The 20,945-nt window shown below is 39.9% G+C and overlaps 1 protein-coding gene across 1 annotated transcript in view; it reads left to right on the plus strand.

Moving 5' to 3' along the window:
* HOOK3 (hook microtubule tethering protein 3) overlaps positions 1–20,945 on the plus strand; it is a gene marked incomplete at both ends in the record, with an annotated part of 127,514 nt that overhangs the window by 46,547 nt on the left and 60,022 nt on the right. Inside the window, 3 exons of the mRNA XM_080709776.1 lie at positions 2,917–2,984; positions 17,574–17,636; positions 19,882–19,965. Coding sequence (XP_080565902.1) covers positions 2,917–2,984; positions 17,574–17,636; positions 19,882–19,965 — 215 coding nt within the window. The remainder of the gene's footprint in view (positions 1–2,916; positions 2,985–17,573; positions 17,637–19,881; positions 19,966–20,945) is intronic.

Below are 20,945 nucleotides of genomic sequence, written 5' to 3' on the forward strand. Positions count from 1 at the left end.
TTACTATCTTGGCTGACCTCTCTAATTGGGGCAAGTAATTGGTGGTAAATTTGAAAAAGCAAAGATTGGTACCTAAAGACACTGACAATAATATTTACTTAGCGTCTCCCTTCTGTCTAGTCCTTTATGATACATTAGCAGAACAAAAACCACTTTATAAATAGGAAACTGGGACTTCTAAATATTATGTGACTTGCCCAAGATTTCTTACTTGCAAGAGGCTAGGCAAGAACAAACACACATTCTTCTGCATTTAAATTTAGTACTTTTTGTACTAAGCCATGCTGTAATAAATTTTGGACATCAGAGATTTTAGGGTAAATTCCCTTAAAGAACACACACCTCATTTTCCAGCATTGCCTCGTAGATGTGCATCCAACCATCCTATGTAATTGTACTTTGGACTTTAGGATTTGTAAATTATTTTATTTTTAAAAATCATATTAATGTAGTTCTCATTATCATTTTATCATTTAACATTTTACGGTGTTCGCGGGGAAGGGCCTTGACGTGGCAACACCGCTTCTTAACTAACGCTTCCCCTCTCACACCTGTTAACTTCCTAGCCCATCCCACCGTTACCTCCTTCGCTTCCCATCGGCTGCCATTGAACTCCCCTTCACCGTGCTCAGTGCTGCTGCTGCTGCTCTTCCATGGTCACAGTCTTCCATGTTGAGGGCTGCTCAGTCATCCTAGCTGTACTCATTTCTCTGTTTGATGCCTTTGAGCAGAATATCTGAAAACACTCCTTTGTTGTATCCCAACCCTCATAGAAAGATTGTTATTAAGAAAACAGAAGAAAAAGTTGGGGTCAGACTAAAGGAATTCCCTATTGACCAAACAGTTATTAAGTTATGATGTGTCTCTACTTTTGGGTTATATATATTTGTATGTATAACCAAACACTTAATTTGGTACAAATATCCTAATGATAATACTTTCTTAAAAATGTGTGTGTGTGGTGTGGTGTGTGTGTGTGTGTGTGTGTGTGTGTGTGTGTGTGTGTGTTTTGAACCCAGGGTGTTCTACAACTGAGGTACACCCCAGCCCTTTTTATTTGTTTTGAGACAGGATCTCAATAAGTTGCCCAGGCTGGCCTCAAATTTGTGATCCTTCTGTCTCAGCTTCCAAAGTACTGGGATTATAGGCATGCACCATTATATCTAGCAAAAACATGCTTTTGATAAAATGAAAGTTTTGGCATTGAAAACCAGTTATAATTCAATAATGTTGTAAAATTTTTTCCTTTTTTAAAACAAGTTAAGAGACAATTGCAGTTTGGCATTCTAAATTTAAGCCAGGCATGGTGGCTCACACTTGTAATCCCAATACTTGAGAGGCTGATACAGGAGGATCGTAGGTTCGAAGCCAACCTCAGCAACTTATTGAGGTCCACTATAACTTAGTGAGGCCCTGTTTCAAAATAAAAATTAAAATTGTGGCTGGGGGTATAGTTTGGAGGTTGAATGCCCCTGGGTTCCATCCCCAATACCACATACACACCAAAAAAAGACAGAAGTTTCTTATTAAATGATTAACACTTTCACTATATGACCCCTTTATATACTACATGGAAGAGTGAAATGGTTTGTTTGTGTTTGAAACTTTCTTATTATTTAACTTTTTTTTTGATACTGGGCATTGAACTCAGAGGCATTCTACCTCTAAGCTATACCCAGCCCTATTTATTTATTTATTTATTTATTTATTTATTTATTTATTTATTTTTGTCGTACTGGGGATGGAACCCAGGGGCATTCTACCTCCAAACTATACCCCTATCCCTATTTTATTCTTTATTTTAGGTTGCTTGAGGCTGGCCTCCAACCCATGATCCTCACGTCTCAGCCTACTGAGAATTGAAATTACAAGTGTGTGCCACTGCTCCCAGCTTTTATTTTTATTTTGAAACAGAGTTTCACTAGGTTGATGAGAGTCTTACTACTTACTGAGGCTGTCCTCAAACCTGTGATCCTTTTCTCCCAGTCTTCCAAGTACTAAGATTACAGGTGTGTGCCACCACGCCCAACTATATTACTTAACCTGTAAAGTATTTTTTATTCAACGTATTTGCCATATTTTTTGGAATCCACTTGACACTGTGTGTGTGTGTGTGTGTGTGTGTGTGTGTGTGCGCGCGCGCGTGCGCACGCGCTTAATTTCACTTTTGTCATCCATTGTTGGATTTGGAAATAGTAAAAACTACTTCTAGGGCTTTTTACAAGAATATTGTTTCCACATTGTCTCTACTAACAACTAGAGATTATTCCGTTTTCCTGAAGTGGTGAGGATGAGATTGATGAGGTTGTTGCTTAGCATATTAAAGATGTGGGACATTATTTTAAAACACAGGAATACATAGTACTTAACTAGAGTATGTTTAAATTCATTTTAATTCTTTGCTAAGTAGGTCTTGGTTTCATTGCTTTTTTTTCTTTTCTGATTAGGAAATACTAGGGTAGTAATTAAACATAACTCAGTGCTTTGATGTCACATAAGAAGAAAGCACAGCCTTTAGAGTTTTGTTCTTACTATGCAGCAAAGGATAATGAAAAAGACAATTCTTTTATTTAAAAAAAAAAGTGGTGCTGAGTCTTTTCTACCACAGCTATGGGCTTCACTGCTTTGCTGATTCACACTGCACACACTCACACTGGTACTCCCTTCCCTAACCTTTAGCTGCAGCCTCAACTTTACAAGGAGTGGTGCAAGGTAATAAAATGTCTTCAGGAAAGAGAAATACTGTGGTTTCACCCCTCGCTTTACCTGTGCTCATATATGAGGCACTTGAATCGTGTATGCAGAATTGATAGGAAGACTCAAAACAGAGGAAACTAAGAATTTGTAAAATGTTAGCCTTTACCCCCTCAGCGTCCTTACCTGAACAGTGACATTTCAGCTTGTTCTTGTTTGCAGAGTACATCCAAGCCATTATGTTGATGGAAGAATCTGTTCAGCATGTTGTCATGACAGCCATTCAAGAGGTATGTTTGCTACTTTGTGTTGATAGCTTGTGAAAAGTCCAAGAAACAAGCATGAGTTTGAGTAACAGAAGTAAAAATTTTCAAAAGCCATTTTCCGCTGGGCATGGTGACGCAAGCTTATAATCCCAGTACTTGGGAGGCTAAGACAGGAGGATCACAGGTTCACAGCCAGCCTCAGCTACTTAGTAAGGCTGTCAGCAGATTAGTGAGACCCTGTTTCAAAATAAAAAACAAAATAGGGCTGGGGCTATAGCTCAGAAGTAGAAAGTTTTGGGTTCAATCCCCAGCACTATGGGGGAGGGGGAAAGGGAAAGTCCTTAATAAGCTTGGAATGGTAGACTAATGCCCAAAACTAATAATAAATAATATCTTTTTTTTTTTTTGCGAGTCTGGGGGTGGGACCCAGGGGCATTCGACCTCCGAGCTACAACCCCTGCCCTATTTTTCATTCTTAATTTTGAAACAGGGTCTCACTAAGTTGCAGTGTTCCTCACTAAGTAGCTGAGGCTGTCTGTGAACCGTGATCCTCCTGTCTCAGCTAATAATATCTAAAACCAGTGTGAGCTGGGCAGTGCACACTTGTAATCCCAATACTTAGGAGGCTGAGACAGGAGAATCATAGGTTGGAGGATAGCCTCAGCAAGTAGTTAGACTCTCATCAACCTAGTAAAACCCTGTTTCAAAATAAGAGTAAAATATGTCTGGAAGCGCAGTTCAGTGGTTAGAATGCCTTTGGGTCCATCCCCAGAGCCACGCACACACACGCACACATGCACAGCAGTCTACTTCATACTTAAATGTTGGTTTTCCTGTTTGGCAAAATAATGGGTTCTCAACTCCAGCCACACCCAAAGCAATTTCTAATATATTCTTTTTAAATGTATAACATTAAACTCTAAAAGTATCTTGCTGGTCAATCTCAGGATGTGAGGATATTTTTAGTCATAAAATTAAAGGGAGAGAGCCGGGCGTGTTGGCTCATGCGTGTCATCCCCGCGCTTGGGAGGTGGAGACAGGATCGTGCAGGTTCGAAGCCAGCCGCGCTGGCTTAAGAGGCCCTGTTCCCAAATAAATATATATATATATATATATATATATATATATATATATATATAATAGGTCTGGGAGTGTAGCCCGGAGTTAGAAGGGCTTCCAAAAACCCCAGTACCACCAAAAAACAAAACAAAAATGCAAAGGGAGAAACCCTGAAAGGAAATGGGAAACTCTATATAGAACATGAATATGCAACTAATGGAGAAACATAGGAGAGGCAAACATGAAAAGTGCTATATGTGAATTAAGATGAAGTTGTAGTTTTCAAAACTTTTGGCAATGACTTCTGATCCCAGTCATCCAGTGCTAGGCCACCCTCCACAGCTTAAGGGCACAGCTGCTGAGTTGCCATTACTACTTGAAGTTCTGAAATCCACTGGAATGACTCAGAACTCAGGAATAATACTGCCCTTAATTATGGCAAATGGTTAACCAGTAAAACCAAGTGAATTTCTGTATTTTCAAGTTTCTGTTAAGCCAATAAAAGTTTAGGGTGAGTGAGGTCTTAGAGGGTCCCAAAATTTATTTTTTTTCTTCCTGTGGGTCCAGGACATGTCATCCTCCTTGGACATTTCTCTGTGACAGTTGGTAGCATATTGTCAAACAGGGAGGCTCACCAAGGCTTTTGGGTCCGTAGTCTTTCTTGGGATTTCACTGCACAGATATGGTTGATTAAATCACTAACCATGAGGCAGAAATCAGTTTCTAGCGTCCAGAAGTTAGGCTAATACTAAGTCCCTCCAAGCCCCAGCCTTCTAATGACATGGCGGTCTTCCTGGCATAGCCAGGCCTTATCTGTATTCATCTTAGCCCACCATAAATAACAAAGACACTTCGATCACTAGGGAAACTCTAGGGATTTAGAGACCACTTCCTAGGAATTTTGGACAAAGGCCATCCATATTTTTTCTTTTCTTTTCTTTTCTTTTGGTGTGGTACTGGGAGTGGAACCCAGGGGCTTTTTTTTTTTTTAATACCTCTGGGCTATACTCCCAGACCTATTTTATATTTTATTTGGAAATGGGGTCTTACTAAGTTGCTGAGAGCCTCACTGAGTAGCTGAGGCTGGCTTTGAACCTGTGCAATCCTCCTGGCTCAGCCTCCCAAGTGCTGGGATTACAAGGCTCTTTATTACCTAGGATTTTTCAAAAAAGCAAAGCCTTTAAAGAGTTGATCAATCTCAATGTAGTGCCATGAGCTTATAGTCCCAGGTACTCAGAAAGTAGAAGCAGGAGGATCACTTAAGCCCAGGAATCCAGGGCCTGCCTAAGCAACATAGCCAGATTCTGGCTCTATATAAATAAAGTTGATCAATTTGGCAGCCAGAACTGATAATAGTAGTGTAAACTGGTGAATCTTTTTAAAATGTCATATAAGTCAGACATAGTAGCACATACTTGTAATCTCAATACTTGGAAGGCTAAGACAGTAGGATTGCAAATTCACAATCAGCCTCATTTACTTAGTGAGGCCTCCACAATTTAGTGAGACCCTGTTTTAAAATAAAGAATAAAAGCCAGGTTGGTGGTGCATGCTTGTAATCACAGTACTTGGGAGGCTGAGACAGAAGGATCACATGGATTCGAAGCCAGCCTCAGCTACTTAACGAGGCTCTCAGCACCTTAGTGAGACCCTGTTTCCAAATAAAAATATAAAATAGGTCTGGGAGTGTAGCTGGAGGTAGAAAGCCCTTGAATTTCATCCCCAGTACCACACACACACACACACACACACACACACACACACACACACACACAAGAATAAAAATAGGGCTGGGGTGTAGCTCGGAGGTAGAATGCCCCTGGTTTCAATCCCCAGTACTGCCAGTACTGCAAAATAAATAAATAAATATATACACATATGTAAAATTGTTATGTACCTTTTTTTCAGTACTAGAGATTGAAGGCCAGGGGCATTCTACTTTGAGCTACACCTCCAGCCCTATTTTTTATTCTTTTTTTTTTTTTTTTTCTTGGTGGTACTGGGAATGTAACCCTTCTACCTTCAGGCTTCACTCCCAGACCTATTTCATATTTTATTTGGAAGCAGGGTCTCTTAAGCCAGTGAGGCTGTCTTCACTGGAATGGTAGACTAATGGTAGACAGGAGATCCTCCTGTCTCCGCCTCCCAAGCGCAGGGATTACAAGCGTGCGTCACCATGCCTGGCTTTATTCTTTACTTTTAAACAGGTTCTCACTAAGTTGCTAAGGGCATCACTAAGTATCTGAGGCTGGCCGCAGACCTGCAATCATCCTATCTCAGCCTCCCAAGTACTAGGATTACAAGTGTGTACTACCATGCCAGCTATCATATACCATTTTATATGATATAAGATTAGGTTTGGTCATGATTGTTAAAATACCAAAATGATGACTACCAAGAATACCAAGGTATCATTTGCTCTTAAATTGTCCTGGATTGGTATGTAGACTCTGCAGTCATCAGGGAACCAAACTTTTTTTTAGTAGATCTAGTAAGGTCTTTGCCATCAATAACGTGTGACTCCCACCTAATGGTTCAGCTGTGGCTACTCAAGCTCCATCTCTCATGTTCATTTCCAGCCAGCAGGAAGGTCTGAGGAAGGGCTTCATACTTCCTCTTTGCAAACTTACAGGGATTCTCACTCCTGGTAGCCAGTTATCACACAGGGAGACTATGAAATCTGACTCTTACTCTGAGTGCTCATAGACCCAGACCAAAATGTGAGGATTCTGTTATTAAGAAAGTGTAGGGAAAAAAAGGGGGGGGGCCCTAATAGTTCTGTCTTACTGTAATTGATCCTGTAATTCTATACTTAGCAATTTACGCTGAAGAAACATGATGCGCAAATATATACAAATAATAACAGTAATAAACATTTTCTAGCACCTGCTACTAAATAATTTGTATCTTGTTAACTGATTTAAAATGTACTATAATTGAGTTTATATTTAGAATGATTAAGATGACAAATTTTATTGTTTTATCACAATTTTTTAAAATAAAAAGAATTCACTATGATCCTGAGGTATATTATTTGATAATTGTATATATGGTATATATTATTTGACCTCACTTTATAAAAGGAAACTGAGGCAGAGTTTGAGTAATTTGCTTAGATTCACTGAGCAAGTAGTGGCAGAGTTAGAACCCACATCTAAGCAGTCTAAATCAAGCCTATAACCATTGTTTTATATCTCCTAAAATAGTTGCTTCAATACTAATTCCTACTACTGACACATTAGAAATAACCTATCTAAGCCAGGCATGGCGGTGTGCCCTTGTAATTAATTCCTGTACGTGGAAGGCTGAGACAGGATGATCACAGATTCAAGGTCAGCCTCAGCAACTTGTTAGGTCCTCTGCAACTTAGAAAGTCCCGTTTCAAAATGAATAAAATAGGCCAAGGGTAGTGTTTCGCTCTTATAATCCCAGTGCTTGGGAGGCTGAGACAGGAGGATTGCAGGTTTGTGGCCAGCCTCAGCTACTTAGCAAGGCCCTCCACAATTTAGACCTTGTTTCAAAAATAATAAGCCAGGCGTAGTAGCGCACTCTTGTAATCCTAGTACTTGGGAGGCTGAGACAGGAGGATCCAGGTTCGCAGCCAGCCTCAGCTACTTAGTGAGATCCTCCACCACTTAGTAAGACCCTGTTTCAAAATAAAAAATAAGCCGGGCGTGGTGGTGCACGCTTGTAATCCCAGCATTCGGGAGGCTAAGACCGGAGGATCACGGTTCGCGGACAGCCTCAGCTACTTAGTGAGGCCTTCTGCAACTCAATGAGACCCGGTTTCAATATAAAGAATAAAAGATAGGGCAGAAGGTGTAGCTTGGAGGTCAAATGCCCCTCGGTTCCATCCCTAGACCCACAATAAATAAATAAATAAATAAATATTTAAAAGTAAAGAATAAAAAAATTGAATTGGGGGTGTAGTTCAGAGGTAGAATGCCCCTCGGTTCCATCTACAGCACCAGAAAAGAGAAAGAAAGAAAGAGAGAGAGAGAAGGAAAGAATAAAAAATAAGCTGGGGGTGTATCTCAGAGGTAGAATGCCCCTGGGTTCCATCCCCAGTACTACAAAAAGGGAGGGGCTAAGTAGTCAGTAATCGGGGAATAAAATAAATTATGGTATAATATATTGACATATTTCATAACCATACTTTTGGGGGGGGATACTAAGGATTGAACTCTGGGGCATTCTACATCCGAACTACACCCCCTGCCCTATTTTTTAATTCTTTATTTTAAAACAGGGTCTCACTAAGTAGCTGAGGCTGGCCACAGCCTGTGATCCTTTTGTCTCAGCTTCCCAAGAATGGGAATTGCAGGCGTGCATCACCATGACCAACTAAATAGACATACATTTTAGAAAATAAATTTATAGGAGAACGCTCATAGTATTTTAGGTTAAAAATAGACTGTAAAGCACATGAACTATGTGATTTTTTTTGTGTGTGTGTGTGGTGCTGGGCTGAAGTTCAAGGCCCTTCTACTTCCAGGCTATACTCTCAGACCTCTTTTATATTTTATTTGGAAACAGTCTCACTAAGTAGCTGAGACACTCATTAAGTAGATGAGGCTGGTTTTGAACTTGCGCGATCTACTTGTCTCAGCCTCCCAAGTAACTGGGATTATAAGCGTGCACCACCATGCCCAGAATGATCCTGTGTTTGTTAAAAATTAACATAAGTGAAAAATAAGCCAAAATATTATCTTCTCTCATAATGGTTGAATATTACTCTTTTCTTATTTTTCTGTATTAACATCTGTAACAAGGAATGCTCTTTTTAATTTTTGTACCACTAGGATAGAACCCAGGGGCATTCTACCTCTGAATTAAACCACTAGCCTTATTATTTTTAAAGAGTCTCACAAAATTGTTGAGGGCCTCGTTAAATTTGCTGAGGCTGGCTGTGAAACTGTGATTCTTCTGTCTCAGCCTCCCAAGCGCCAGGATTACAGGTGTGCACCACTCACCTGGTTTATAACAGGGAATACTCTTCAAAATAATATCTGTGACAAAGTGAATTTCATTCTATAAATCTATTCCAAGAAATAAAATTCAGACCAAGATTGGGTTCAACAATTTTTTTTTTTTTTGTAGTACTGGGTTTGGAACCCAGGAACATTCTACCTCTGAGTACACCCCCAGCCATATATATATATATATATATATATATATATATATATATATATATATATATATATATATATTTATTTATTTATTCTTTATTTTGAAACAGGGTCTCACTGAGTTGCAAAGGGCCTTACTAAGTAGTTGAGGCTGGCCATGAACCCGGATCCTCCTGTCTCAGCCTCCCAAATGCTGGGATTACAAGTGTGCACCACCACACCCTGCTTGGATACAACAATATTTATCAAACTATTTTATATTAACAGAAATGTGAAAGTAGTGCATATTCATCATACACTAATGTTTACTTACATTATGGTAGCTCCACATAAAGGCATATTATACAGCTGATAAAATGCATTGAAAATATCTTAAGACAGAAGACTTTCAAACGTTGAATTAAGCAACATAAAAATTTGTATGTATAGTAGGAATCCAGTTAAATTTTTTTTTTTTTAATTTGGTGGTACTGGGGTTCCTGGAAGCCCTTCTACCTCCGGGCTACACTCCCAGACTTTTTTTTTTATTTTTGGAAACAGGGTCTCTTAAGCCAGTGCTGCTGGCTTTGAACCTGCGTGATCCTCCTGTCCCCGCCTCCCAAGCACGGGGATTACAAGTGTGCGCCACCATGCCCGGCGGAATCCAGTTAAATTTTAAAGTAGATTATATGTCTATTATGCATATTCATTATTTTATTTAGTAAAACTTATTGAGAATACCCAGTACATATGTACTAGGCATTGTCGTGGGCTCTAGGGATACAACTGTGAAAGAGACGGACATGGTCTCTTCCTGTCACATGGTTAAACAAGTCTTCAGATACACTGTGAAAAGTGCCATATTGGGAGAAAATACGGGGCTCTTGAAGGGAGTTCCTGACTCAGTTTGGGGCATGAAGTAAGGCTTCTTAGAGAAAGTAAAGCTGTGCACCGAATCATGAGATGAGGTAAGGGAGATGCAAAAACTTATAAAGTCCAAGAGGCAAGAAAAAGCAAGACCTGCATCACAGTCCTGTTGGAGCTGTTGAGAGAACGAGCCCGTAGCACACACTGTGGGGGAGAAGGTACTCAAAGATGGCACAGAGCGCAGGACTATAGGGTTGCACACAGTTTTGTTAAGAGATACAAGTTTGGAAACAAAGGATTAGATTCTAAGGAGAAAATATATTGATGTTCATATTTGAAAAACTTCATGCAATGGGAAGGATGGATTGAGGGAAAATAAGGCTAGATAAAGGGACTGCAGTTAAGAGACCATAGTCTTATCTAGTGAAGAGGCAGAAGCCTGGATTAGATCGTGGCAGTCAGAGTAGAGAGAAGTGGACAGACTTAAAGAGTTGTTAGGCCTGGTGACTGACTGGACCTTGGGAGACCACTAGGGGTCAGCAGGAGAGGCATTTGGAATTGAAGACTTGTTAGACAAATGGTGGTGGAGGTGGTTATTTTCATTTTCTCCCTTGACGCACATTCTGTTCATGTGTTTTCCATTCAGATGCTACTGACCTTGATTTTGTTTTGTTTTGTTTTGTTTTTGTGATAATGGGGATTGAATCCAGGGGCCTTTTATCTCTGGGCTACACCCCCAGAGTATTTTATTTTTTATTTGGAAACAGAGTCTTGCCAAGTTGTAAAGTGTCTCACTAAGTCGCTGAGGCTGGCCGTGAACCTGTGATCCTTCTATCCAGCCTCCCAAGTACTGGGATTACAAGTGTGCACCGTCACGCCCAGCTGTTTTTTTTTTTTTTTGCAGTAAATGCACATAACATAAAATTGACCCATAGTGATATTTAGTACATTCAGAGTATTGTATGAACACCATCACTATTTAGTTCAGAACTTTTTCATCATCCAAAAGGAACCCAAGTACCCATTAAGAAGTCATTTCATTAAGCAGGGACCTCCCTCAGCCCTCTCATCCAGTAATCAGCTTTTGTCTGTGACTGTGCCTATTCTGTATATTTTCTATTAGTAGAATCACAGTTTGTGACCTCTTATGTTTGGTTTCAGCATAATTTTTCAGGGTTTGTTGTAACATGTATCATTACTTCATCTTTTTTTTTTTATGGTGCCAAGATTGAACTCGGGCATTCTACGTCCAAGCCGCACCTCCACCCCTTTTCTATTTTTTACCCCTTTTGTTTGTTTTGTGAGTGTGTGTGTGTGTGTGTGTGTGTGCTTATGTATGTTTGTGTGTAATGCTGGGGATTGCACCCAGGAGCATTCTACTGCCAAGCTATATATACCCCTAGCCCTTTTTCATTTTTTTTTTTTTTAATTTGGAAAAGCTTCTCGCTAAGTTGCTAAGGGCATCACTAAGTTCCTGAGGCTTTCTTCAAACCTGCAATCCCTTTGTCTTTGTCTCCCAAGTACTGGAATTACCTGTGTGCACCACCATGCCTCACAGTTTTTTGCTTTTTTAATTTTGAAAGTCTCACTAAGTTGCTAAGGTTGGCTTCAGACCTGCAGTCTTCTGTCTCAGCCTCCCAAGTACTGGAATTGCAGGTGTGTGCCAAGCCTGGCTTTCTTTTTATTCTAAGTATCATTTCATTTTTTTGATATACTACAGTTTATTGATTCATCAGCTAAGGATATTTAAGGTATTTCTACCTGATGGCTATTATAAATAATGCTATTGTATACATGAGTACACAAGCTGATTTTTTTTTTCTATTTTTGTTGGTGGTACTGGGGTTCCTGGAAGCCCTTCTACCTCTGGGCTATACTCCCAGACCTATTTTTATATTTTTATTTGGAAACAGGGCCTCTTAATCCAGCGAGGCTGGCTTTGAACCTGCAATCCTCCTGTCTCCGCCTCCCAAGCACGGAGATTACAAGCGTGCGTCACCACACCCAGCACAAGCTGATTTTGAACATATGTTTTGAATATGTATAGATGGTCTCTGACAGTGGTTCAGTTTAGAATTTTCAACTTTAGGATGACACATAAGTGATATGCAGTCAGTAGAAAATGTACTTGAAATTTTTATCTTTTCCTGGTTAGATAATTTCAGCCTCTCTCCTGATGTAGGACAGCAGCGGTGAGCCATTGCTGTCAGTCAGCCGTAGGATTTGGAGGGCACACAACTCATACTCAAGCAGAGCACTGTGTTGCTTAAAGCTAAGCTATAAGGGTTGGTAGGCTAGGTGTAGTAAATGGTGTGTGTGTGTGTGTGTGTGTGTGTGTGTGTGTGTGTGTGTGTGTGTGTGTGTTAGTGGAGACTGAACCCAGGAGCATTCTACCTTTGAGCTACATCCCCAACCTTATTTTATTTTTTTAAACAGGATCTTGATAAGTTTCAGAGGGCTTCACTAAATTCCTGAGGCTAGCCACAAATCTATGATCCTCCTGTCTCAGCCTCTCAAGTACTGGGTTTACTAGTGTGTACCACTACTCCTGGCTCTGAAATATGAAAATGTGGTTTGTCAAGCCAGGCATGGTGGTGCATACTTGTAATCCCAGCATTTGAAAGGCTGAGAAGGGACGGACAGCTTCAGCTACTTAATGAGGCACTTTGCAACTTGATGAGACCTATTTCAAAATAAAAGAATAAAACAATAGGGCTGAGGGTGTAACTTGGAGGTGAAATGCCCCTGGATTCCATCCCCAGTATACCCCCACCCCCCACAAAAAAAAATGTAGTTTATTGGGACATAACCCCATTGTAAGTTGAAGAGCATCTGTATTCATTGGATTGTTGGATCAGACAGCATTTCTGTCTGAGGTACCTCCAGAATGTTCCCCACAACAGCTGTATCAGTTTACATTCCCACCAGCATTGGGCAGGGGTTCTCATATTTTCATATCTTTGCCAGCCCTTGTTGCCCTTTTTGATAGTAGCCATCCTAGTGAGTATGAAGCATCATATTTTGGTTTTGGTTTGTTTTTTATTTCCACAGTGACTATGTTGAGCATCTTTTCATGTGTTTGGTAGGTATTTCTCTCTCCCCCCCCCCCAAGTACTGGGGATGCAACCCAGGGTATTTTACCTCCAAACTACACCCTCACACCCTCAGCCCTAATTTTTAGTCTTTTTATTTACTTTGTGTGTGTGTGTGTGTGTATGGTACTGGGGATGGAACCCAGGGGCATTCTACCTCTGAGCTACACTCCCTGCCCTGTTGTTTATTCTTTAATTTGAAACAGGGTCTCACTGTGTTACAGAGGGTCTCACTAAGTAGCTGAGGCTGTCTGCGAACCGCAATCCTCTGATCTCAGCCTACAGAATGCTGGGATTACAAGCATGGGCCACCACACCCGATTACAAGTGGGTGCCACCACACCTGGCTGGTGGCCATTTCTACAGTATCTTTTTGGGAAAATGTCTATTTAAATAGATTGTCTTTATCTGTTTAAATGCTAATAATCTATAAGAAGGAGAAAGAAGTTGAGATAGATAAGCAGGAGGATTAGTAAGTGGAATAGAGTCTCTGAGAAGCTGAGAGGTACCAAATTGAGGACATAAGTGGCAGGGTCAGAATTGGATGGGAAGAAGTACTGTAGCAGGAACAGGTGAGCAGGAGTGGTGCTGTCTTGTAGGTTAGGGAATAGGAAATTGAGGGAATTCTTATCTGGAAGCCGGACTTTCGGATAAAGAGTTTGGGAGAGATTATGAAGGGTTTTTTGTTTTTTTTCTTTTTGGTTCTCTGAACTTCACTTCCAGCCTATTTTTTCCCCCAGTACCAGGGATTGAACCCAGGGCCATTCTACCTCCGAGCTGCATCCCCAGCTTGATTTTTTTTGAGGTGCTGGGCATTGAGCCCAGAGGCATGCTATCTCTGAGCTATACTCCAAGCCTGATTTTTTTATCTTTTATTTTGAAACAGGGTCTCACTAAGTTGTGAAGGGCCTCACTAAGTAGGTGAGGCTAACTGCAAACCCTGATCCTCCTGTCTCAGCCTCCCAAGTACTGAGATTACAAGTGTGCACTACCACACCTGGCTCCTATTTTTTATTCTTTATTTTGAAATAGGTCTCACTAAGTTGCAAAGGGCCTTGCTAAGTAGCTAAGGCTGGCCGTGAACCCTGATCTTCCTGTCTTAGCCTCCCAAGTACAGGAATTACAAGCATGCATCACCATGCCAGGCTTCTGATATTCTTTATTTCAAAACAGTGACTAATGAGGACCTGGGATCCTCCTGTCTCAACCTCCCAAGTACTAGGATTATAGGCATATGTCACCATGCCTGGCGTAGATTATGATATTTGAGAAGTGGGAAGAGGTTGACACAATCTAGGGAGAATAAAGACGCTGCCGAGTGGAAAAGTGCAGCTGTGCTCTTCTGGTGGCTTTGAGCCCAGTAAGATTGACAAGTATTTATTAACGCCAGTTGTCTGGGATTTATTACAGTTTTTGTTTTTACTCTATTTGGAGTCAGAGTATATGACCAGAAGAGATAGGTGGCTGGATTGATCTTTAATTTAATTGATCTTAGATTGAGATTTTCCTTGTAAGAAGTAATAAGGTAAGAAGAGAGTTGAGAGCTGGGTGTGTTGGCATACTCCTGCAATCCCGGCACTTAGGAGGCTGAGACAGGAAGATCTTAGGTTCAAGGCCAGCCTCCACAAGTAGTGGGACTCATCAACCTAGAAAGACCCTGTTTTCAAAATAAAATAGGGCTGAGGTGTAGCTCAGAGGTAAAATGCTCCTGGTTTCAATCCTTAGCATCACCAAGAGAAAGAAAGAGAAGAGAGTTGTGGATACTCAGAAAGTCATAGAAGCAATAAGCCATGAAATCTAGATTGAATAGAGAACATGATGATTAAACAAATGATTAACTGTGGAATCTAAAGTGGGGATGTGAAGAGTCCCCACAATGAACAACAGTGCTAGCAGGCAAAGCCCTTAGGCAGACAGAACCAACAGTGTTCACAGCAGAGTAAGGAAGACAGTGAACACAAGAAGATGGGCCGGCTAGAAATGGGAGGTGAGAAGGGCCAGGACCAGGGCTCAGCACACTGAGCTGCAGGCCCTCCAGGGACCGGAGCAGAGGGCCTGCAGCTCAGAGGGGAGAACTAGCACTTTATTGAACAAAGTCGCAGTGTTATGAGAAGACTGAAATGTAACAAAAGACAAAAGGCTTAAGGAAATATTTCCCTACTCCCTTCCCTTAGCCCCTCTGAATTAGATTGTTCTGAGTATTCTGTGGCGGCCTTATTCACACCACAATCTGTCTGTTGATTTATCTTGCTTACCTAAACTCTGCTAGACCCATGGTTTGTACAGATGGCTAAATCTTTAATACTATGAAATTATCAAAGCGATTCTTTCTAAATGTTAGAATACTTTTTCATTATACTTTTATATTTATACTTTTATTGGTGCATTATAATTATACTGAGTATGATAATCATAGATAGTAGGATTTTACATGCGCACAACGTATGATGTGTTTCCCTCTGGGTCCCATCCCCTTTCCTCCCATATCATTGAGATTGAGAGGAGGGAGAATAGAAATATAATGAAAATAAGAGTTTAAAGTATTATTACATTTTTCCAAATATTTCTTATAATGGAGGCTGCTTTTTTCAATTGGAAGAAAAATCTTTAAAATCTTTTTATTTCTGCTGGGCATGGTGGTGCATGCTTGTAATCCCAGTACTTGGGAGGCTGAAACAGGAGGATTGCACAGCTTTGAAGCCAGCCTTGGCTACTGAATGAAGCTCTCAGCAACTTGGTGAGACCCTGTTTCCAAATAAAGTATAAAATAGGTGTGGGAGTATAGCCTGGAGGTAGAAAAGCCCTTGGGTTCCACTTCTAGTACCACAAAAAAATCTTTTTATTTATGTCATCAAGCCAGGCATGATCGTGCATGCTTGTAGTCCTAGGGCTTGGGAGGCTGAGACCAGGAGGATCATGGTTCACGGACAGCCTCAGCTACTTAATGAGGCCCTTTGCAACTCAGTGAGACTCTGTTTAAAAATAAAGAATAAAAAAATAGGGCTGGGGGTGTAGCTTGGAGTTAGAACACCCCTAGGTTCCATCCCCAGAACTGCAAAAAAAAAAAATATATATATATATATATATTATATATAGATATATATATATATAATCAAAAACATAAATATTGAATATATATCATGAAAATGTGTGTGTGTGTGTGTGTGTATATATATATATATATATATATATATATATATATATATATAATCAAAAACATAAATACTGAAGCCAGTAATTTTTTACTCTTCCCAAGATCTTTGCCCCCTAATTGTGCTGAGGGACTTTTCCTGTCTTCTCCTGACTTTCCTTGTCCAGAGCATGGTTCTGGAGTTCTGTGACCCTGGGATCACCTGGAGGCATTTCAACTCACTGTACCTAGTAGGGCCCAAGAATTGGCATTTTTAAAAAGTAGCCAGTGCTGGTGCTGTTGGTCTTGGAATCTCACACTGGAGACCAGTGGTGTAAAGGTGGTACTAGGGTTCCTGGAAGCCCTTCTACCTCTGGGCTACACTCCCAGACCTATTTTTTATACTTTTTATTTGGAAACAGTCTCTTAAGCCAGCGCGGCTGGCTTTGAACCTGCGCCATCCTCCTGTCTCCGCTTCCCAAGCGCGGGGATTACAAGCGTGTGCCACCATGCCTGGCCTATGTTTGTTCTTAAAAATAAGTAAGTACTTAGTGTTACTAAGTATTGAATAGTCACTGTTCTAAAATATCTAGCCATATTTTTTCATGTAACTATTTGACATTTTCAGTAATAAGTTATATTTGGTTCGTCTGGCTGGCTCCTACAATGAATATGAGCACCAGAATTCAGACCTCTATTTTTAAATTAAACCACTATCCTAGAGTGAAGAAGGTTCTAAACCAGGCATGGATGCACATGCCTGTAATCTGAATTTTTAGGAGGCTGAGACAGGAGGATTGCTGGTTCAAGAACAGCCTCAGCAACACAGCAAGACTCGGCAACCTAGTGAGACACTATTTTGAAACAAAACTTAAAAAGGGCTAGGGTGTAGATTGGAGGTAGAATTACCCTGGGTTCAATCCCCAATAACAACAATAACAAAAAAAAAAAAGCTGGGCGTGGTCGCACACACTTGTAATCCCCGCACTTGAGAGGCTGAGACAGAAGGATCACACAAGTTCAAAGCCAGCCTCAGCTACTGAGTGAGGCTCTCAGCAACTTAGTGAGACCCTGTTTCCAAATAAAATATAAAATGGGTCTGGGAGTATAGCCTGGAGGTAGAAAGCCCCTGGGTTCCACCCCCAGTACCAACAAAAAAACAAAAACAATACCAAAAAAAAAGAAGAAAGAAAAAAAAAGTTCTAGACACAGAAGCATTAATTATAAAAGATATATTGTTTATTTTTGCGTTTCATTTTTATATCTCGGGAGTGGCTGAATGTTATGTTGTTGTGTAAGTAAAATACGTAAATGTGGTTTTGCCTTACATTTATAGTCATTTGAATCTTGATTTCAGCTAATGAGTAAAGAGTCTCCTGTCTCTTCTGGAAACGATGCCTATGTTGACCTTGATCGCCAGGTATATAATTTTGCGTTGCTCTTGTTTATGCAAATATTAAAGAGGATTAACTACAGATATCAATGAGAATGTTTCAGTTGATATTGCTTGTGGGGTATTGATAGTTTTTTATATTTTACCCCAAATTTAATAATTTCTTTTTGCTAATGCATATTAAGTTAGGTTTATAATTTTAGTTAAAAGTTCTTGTAATTAAAGTAGAATTGCATGCACCACCATGCCCAGCTTATTTTTGTGATTTTAATGGAAACCATTTTGTAATTTTAAATATCACTTCTTAATAAAATGTCATTAGCTATACTCTCTTATAGCTCTTCTTAATGTTCAAGCTATTCTGGGCATCTTTTCCAATGCATGAACAAAAATCTTTGTCTTGTCTTCTATTGTTTCTTCCCTATGGTTTCTTTTCTTTCCTTTGTTTATTTCTTTACTTATTTGTTTATTTATTTTTATGGTACTGAGAATTAAACCCAGTGGCATTCTACCCCCAAATTATACCCCTTGTCCTTTATATTTTTTATTTTGAAACAGGGTCTCACTGAGTTGCTGAAGATTTCACTAAGTTACCGAGTCTGGCCTCCCAGCCTCCCAAGTATTGGGATTATAGGCATGTACCACCATGCCTAGCTTCCCACATCATTAATGTGGGAAAGGAAAATCTTTGGACATGATAGAACTTTTACTCAAGTTACAAGTTGTCTTTGTGGTTTTTTGTTTTGTTTTTGTTTTGGTGGTACTGGGGTTCCTGGAAACCCTTCTACCTCCTGGCTACACTTCCAGACCTATTTTTATACTTTTTTTTTTTTTTTAATTTAGAAACAGAGTTTCTTAAACCAGTGAGGCTAGCTTCCAACCTGCATGATCCTCCTGTCTCCGCCTCCCAAGTGCAGGGATTACAAGTGTGTGCCACCACACCTGGCATGTGGTGTTTGGTTTTAAAGTTGTTATTTAGCTAGGCATGGTGGCGTATGCTTGTAATCTTAGTACTTTGTTGGCTGAAACAGGAAGATGTCAGTTTGAGGACAGCCTAAGCTACTTAGTGTGGCTGTCTATATCTTAGATCTTGTTTCAAACTAAAGAATTAAAAAAATAGGGCTGGGGGTATAACTTCGAGGTAGAATGCTACTGGGTTCTATCCCCATTGCCACAAAAGTTAAATAAATAAATAAATAAATAAATAAATAAGTAAAGTTGTTGCTGTGAATTCAGTTTTTTAAATCTACTACATAGAGCTTTAGTCACATGGCATAACAATTTTATTTCAATTTTTTCATACTTTGCTAACATAAATTTTGTAATAATAGTAGGACACAATTTGGAAATGTTTGCTTTATGTTGAGAATAAGAATAACAAAAATCTTTTTTGTGTGGGGTGCTGAGAATTAAACCCTGGGGCATTCTACCTCTGAGCTATCCCTGTTTTTATTTATTTATTTATTTATTTTTTCAAAACAGGGACTTGCTAAGTTGCTGATAGCCTTGATAAGTTGCTTGGGATGGCCTCCAACCTGTGGTCCTCCTGTATCAGCCTCCCAAATACTGGGAGTATAAGCATGAGCCACCACTTCCCACAAATCTTTTCTTTAAAAATGGTGCTATACAAAGCCGGATGTGGTGTGCATGTTTGTAATTTCAGTACTTGGGAGGTTGAGAGGAGGATTGCAGTTCGTGGACTGCCTCAGCTACTTAGTGAGGTGCTCTGCAACTGAGTGAGATCCTGTTTCAAAATAAGGAATAAAAAGTAGGACTGGGGGGTATAGCTCAGAGGCAAAATGACCCTGGGTTTCTTTTTCATTAAGCCCTCCCCCCAAAATGGTGCTATACAAATTAGCATAAAGGTTTAATACTGTTTTTTTAAAGCCTTGTATTGAAAAGCACTAGTTATTTTTTTAGCAGTTGAAAGCTCCATTCCTCTAGCACATGTTTTGCCAAGGTAATATTTCTCATTAATTTAAAAAGCCAACGTTACCAAGAACCACATAGTCAGATAGAAGACAGAAGACATGTAAGAATATTTGATATGGGGAAAAACAAGTTTAGAGAATAGAAAAGAAATGAATTAGGGCTAATAGAAGTTCAAAATCAGATGTGTCTTTTTTTTTTTTAATATGGAGGGTTCTTGATTTCTCTATGTATTTCTCCCAAGAAATAAAAGAGAAGAAAGTGTTTAATTTTATGTTGCACATATGTGATTATTGTCTCCATTTCTTATTGAAGTATTTATTGTATCTCTAATTCTGACCAGTTGAAGAAAACTACAGAAGAACTAAATGAAGCTTTGTCAGCAAAGGAAGAAATAGCCCAGAGATGCCATGAATTAGACATGCAGGTAAGGCGTCTTTCTTGTACGACTGCAAGTACCAACAAATGCACTGTGTACTAATGTATACCTGGATGCAGACCTAATACAACGATAGAAAAAATGGGTTTTTGGTTAAAGATAATGGACTGAACAGAAATGTTGGTTTTCTTTCTTTTCTGTAACTACTTTTTTTTTTATACTAAAGATGGAACTCGGGGGTTTCTACCTCTGAGTTATACCCCCAGCCCTATTTTATTCTTTTTGAATTTTGAAACAGGGTCTCACTTAGTTGCAAAGGGAAGTAGCTGAGGCTGTCCACGAACTGTAATCTTCCTGTCACAGCCTCCCAAATGTTGAGATTACAAGCGTGTTCCACCATGCTTGGTTCATTAATTTTTAATAAATAAAGCAGGCATGGTGGCACACACCTGTAATCTCAGTACAGAGAAGGCTGAGGCAGGAGGATTGCAGGTTTATGGCCAGCCTCAGCAACCTCATGAGGCCCTACAGTGGGAGATTTGACAGACCGAAGCTCCCATTGTATCACTGATGGTTTCAATCCAGACGTCAAGCAGAGGGGAGTAGTGAGAGGTACTGCAAGGTTAGCTCCTTTTCTCTTTGTCTCTCCTGGTTTATATAAAGGCCAGCTTCTCAGGTTGAAGCCAAGAATATGGAGATTACACTTACACTTGCTGGGTCAATTATTTTGTTTAATTAGTTTAATGGTACTGCAAATTGAACCTAGTAGCAGTCACCCTAGCCCTTTTTTATTTTTATTTTATATTTTAAAATTTTTATTGGTGGATTGTAGTCATACATCTTAGTGGGGTACAAGATGTTGGAGTCATACATGTACACATCACCCAATAAGCCCTTACCAATCCACCCCATTCCCTCCCCGTCTCTCCATCTCATATTTGACTAAGTAATTGACTTTGAAATGTTTGTTAATGTACATCATGAACATTAGAGAATTTCCCTCTTCCTCCCTCCCGTCCCCTGAGTTA

This window comes from Muscardinus avellanarius (assembly GCF_963383645.1).
Source record: "Muscardinus avellanarius genome assembly, chromosome: 14".
Lineage (NCBI taxonomy): Eukaryota > Metazoa > Chordata > Mammalia > Rodentia > Gliridae > Muscardinus > Muscardinus avellanarius.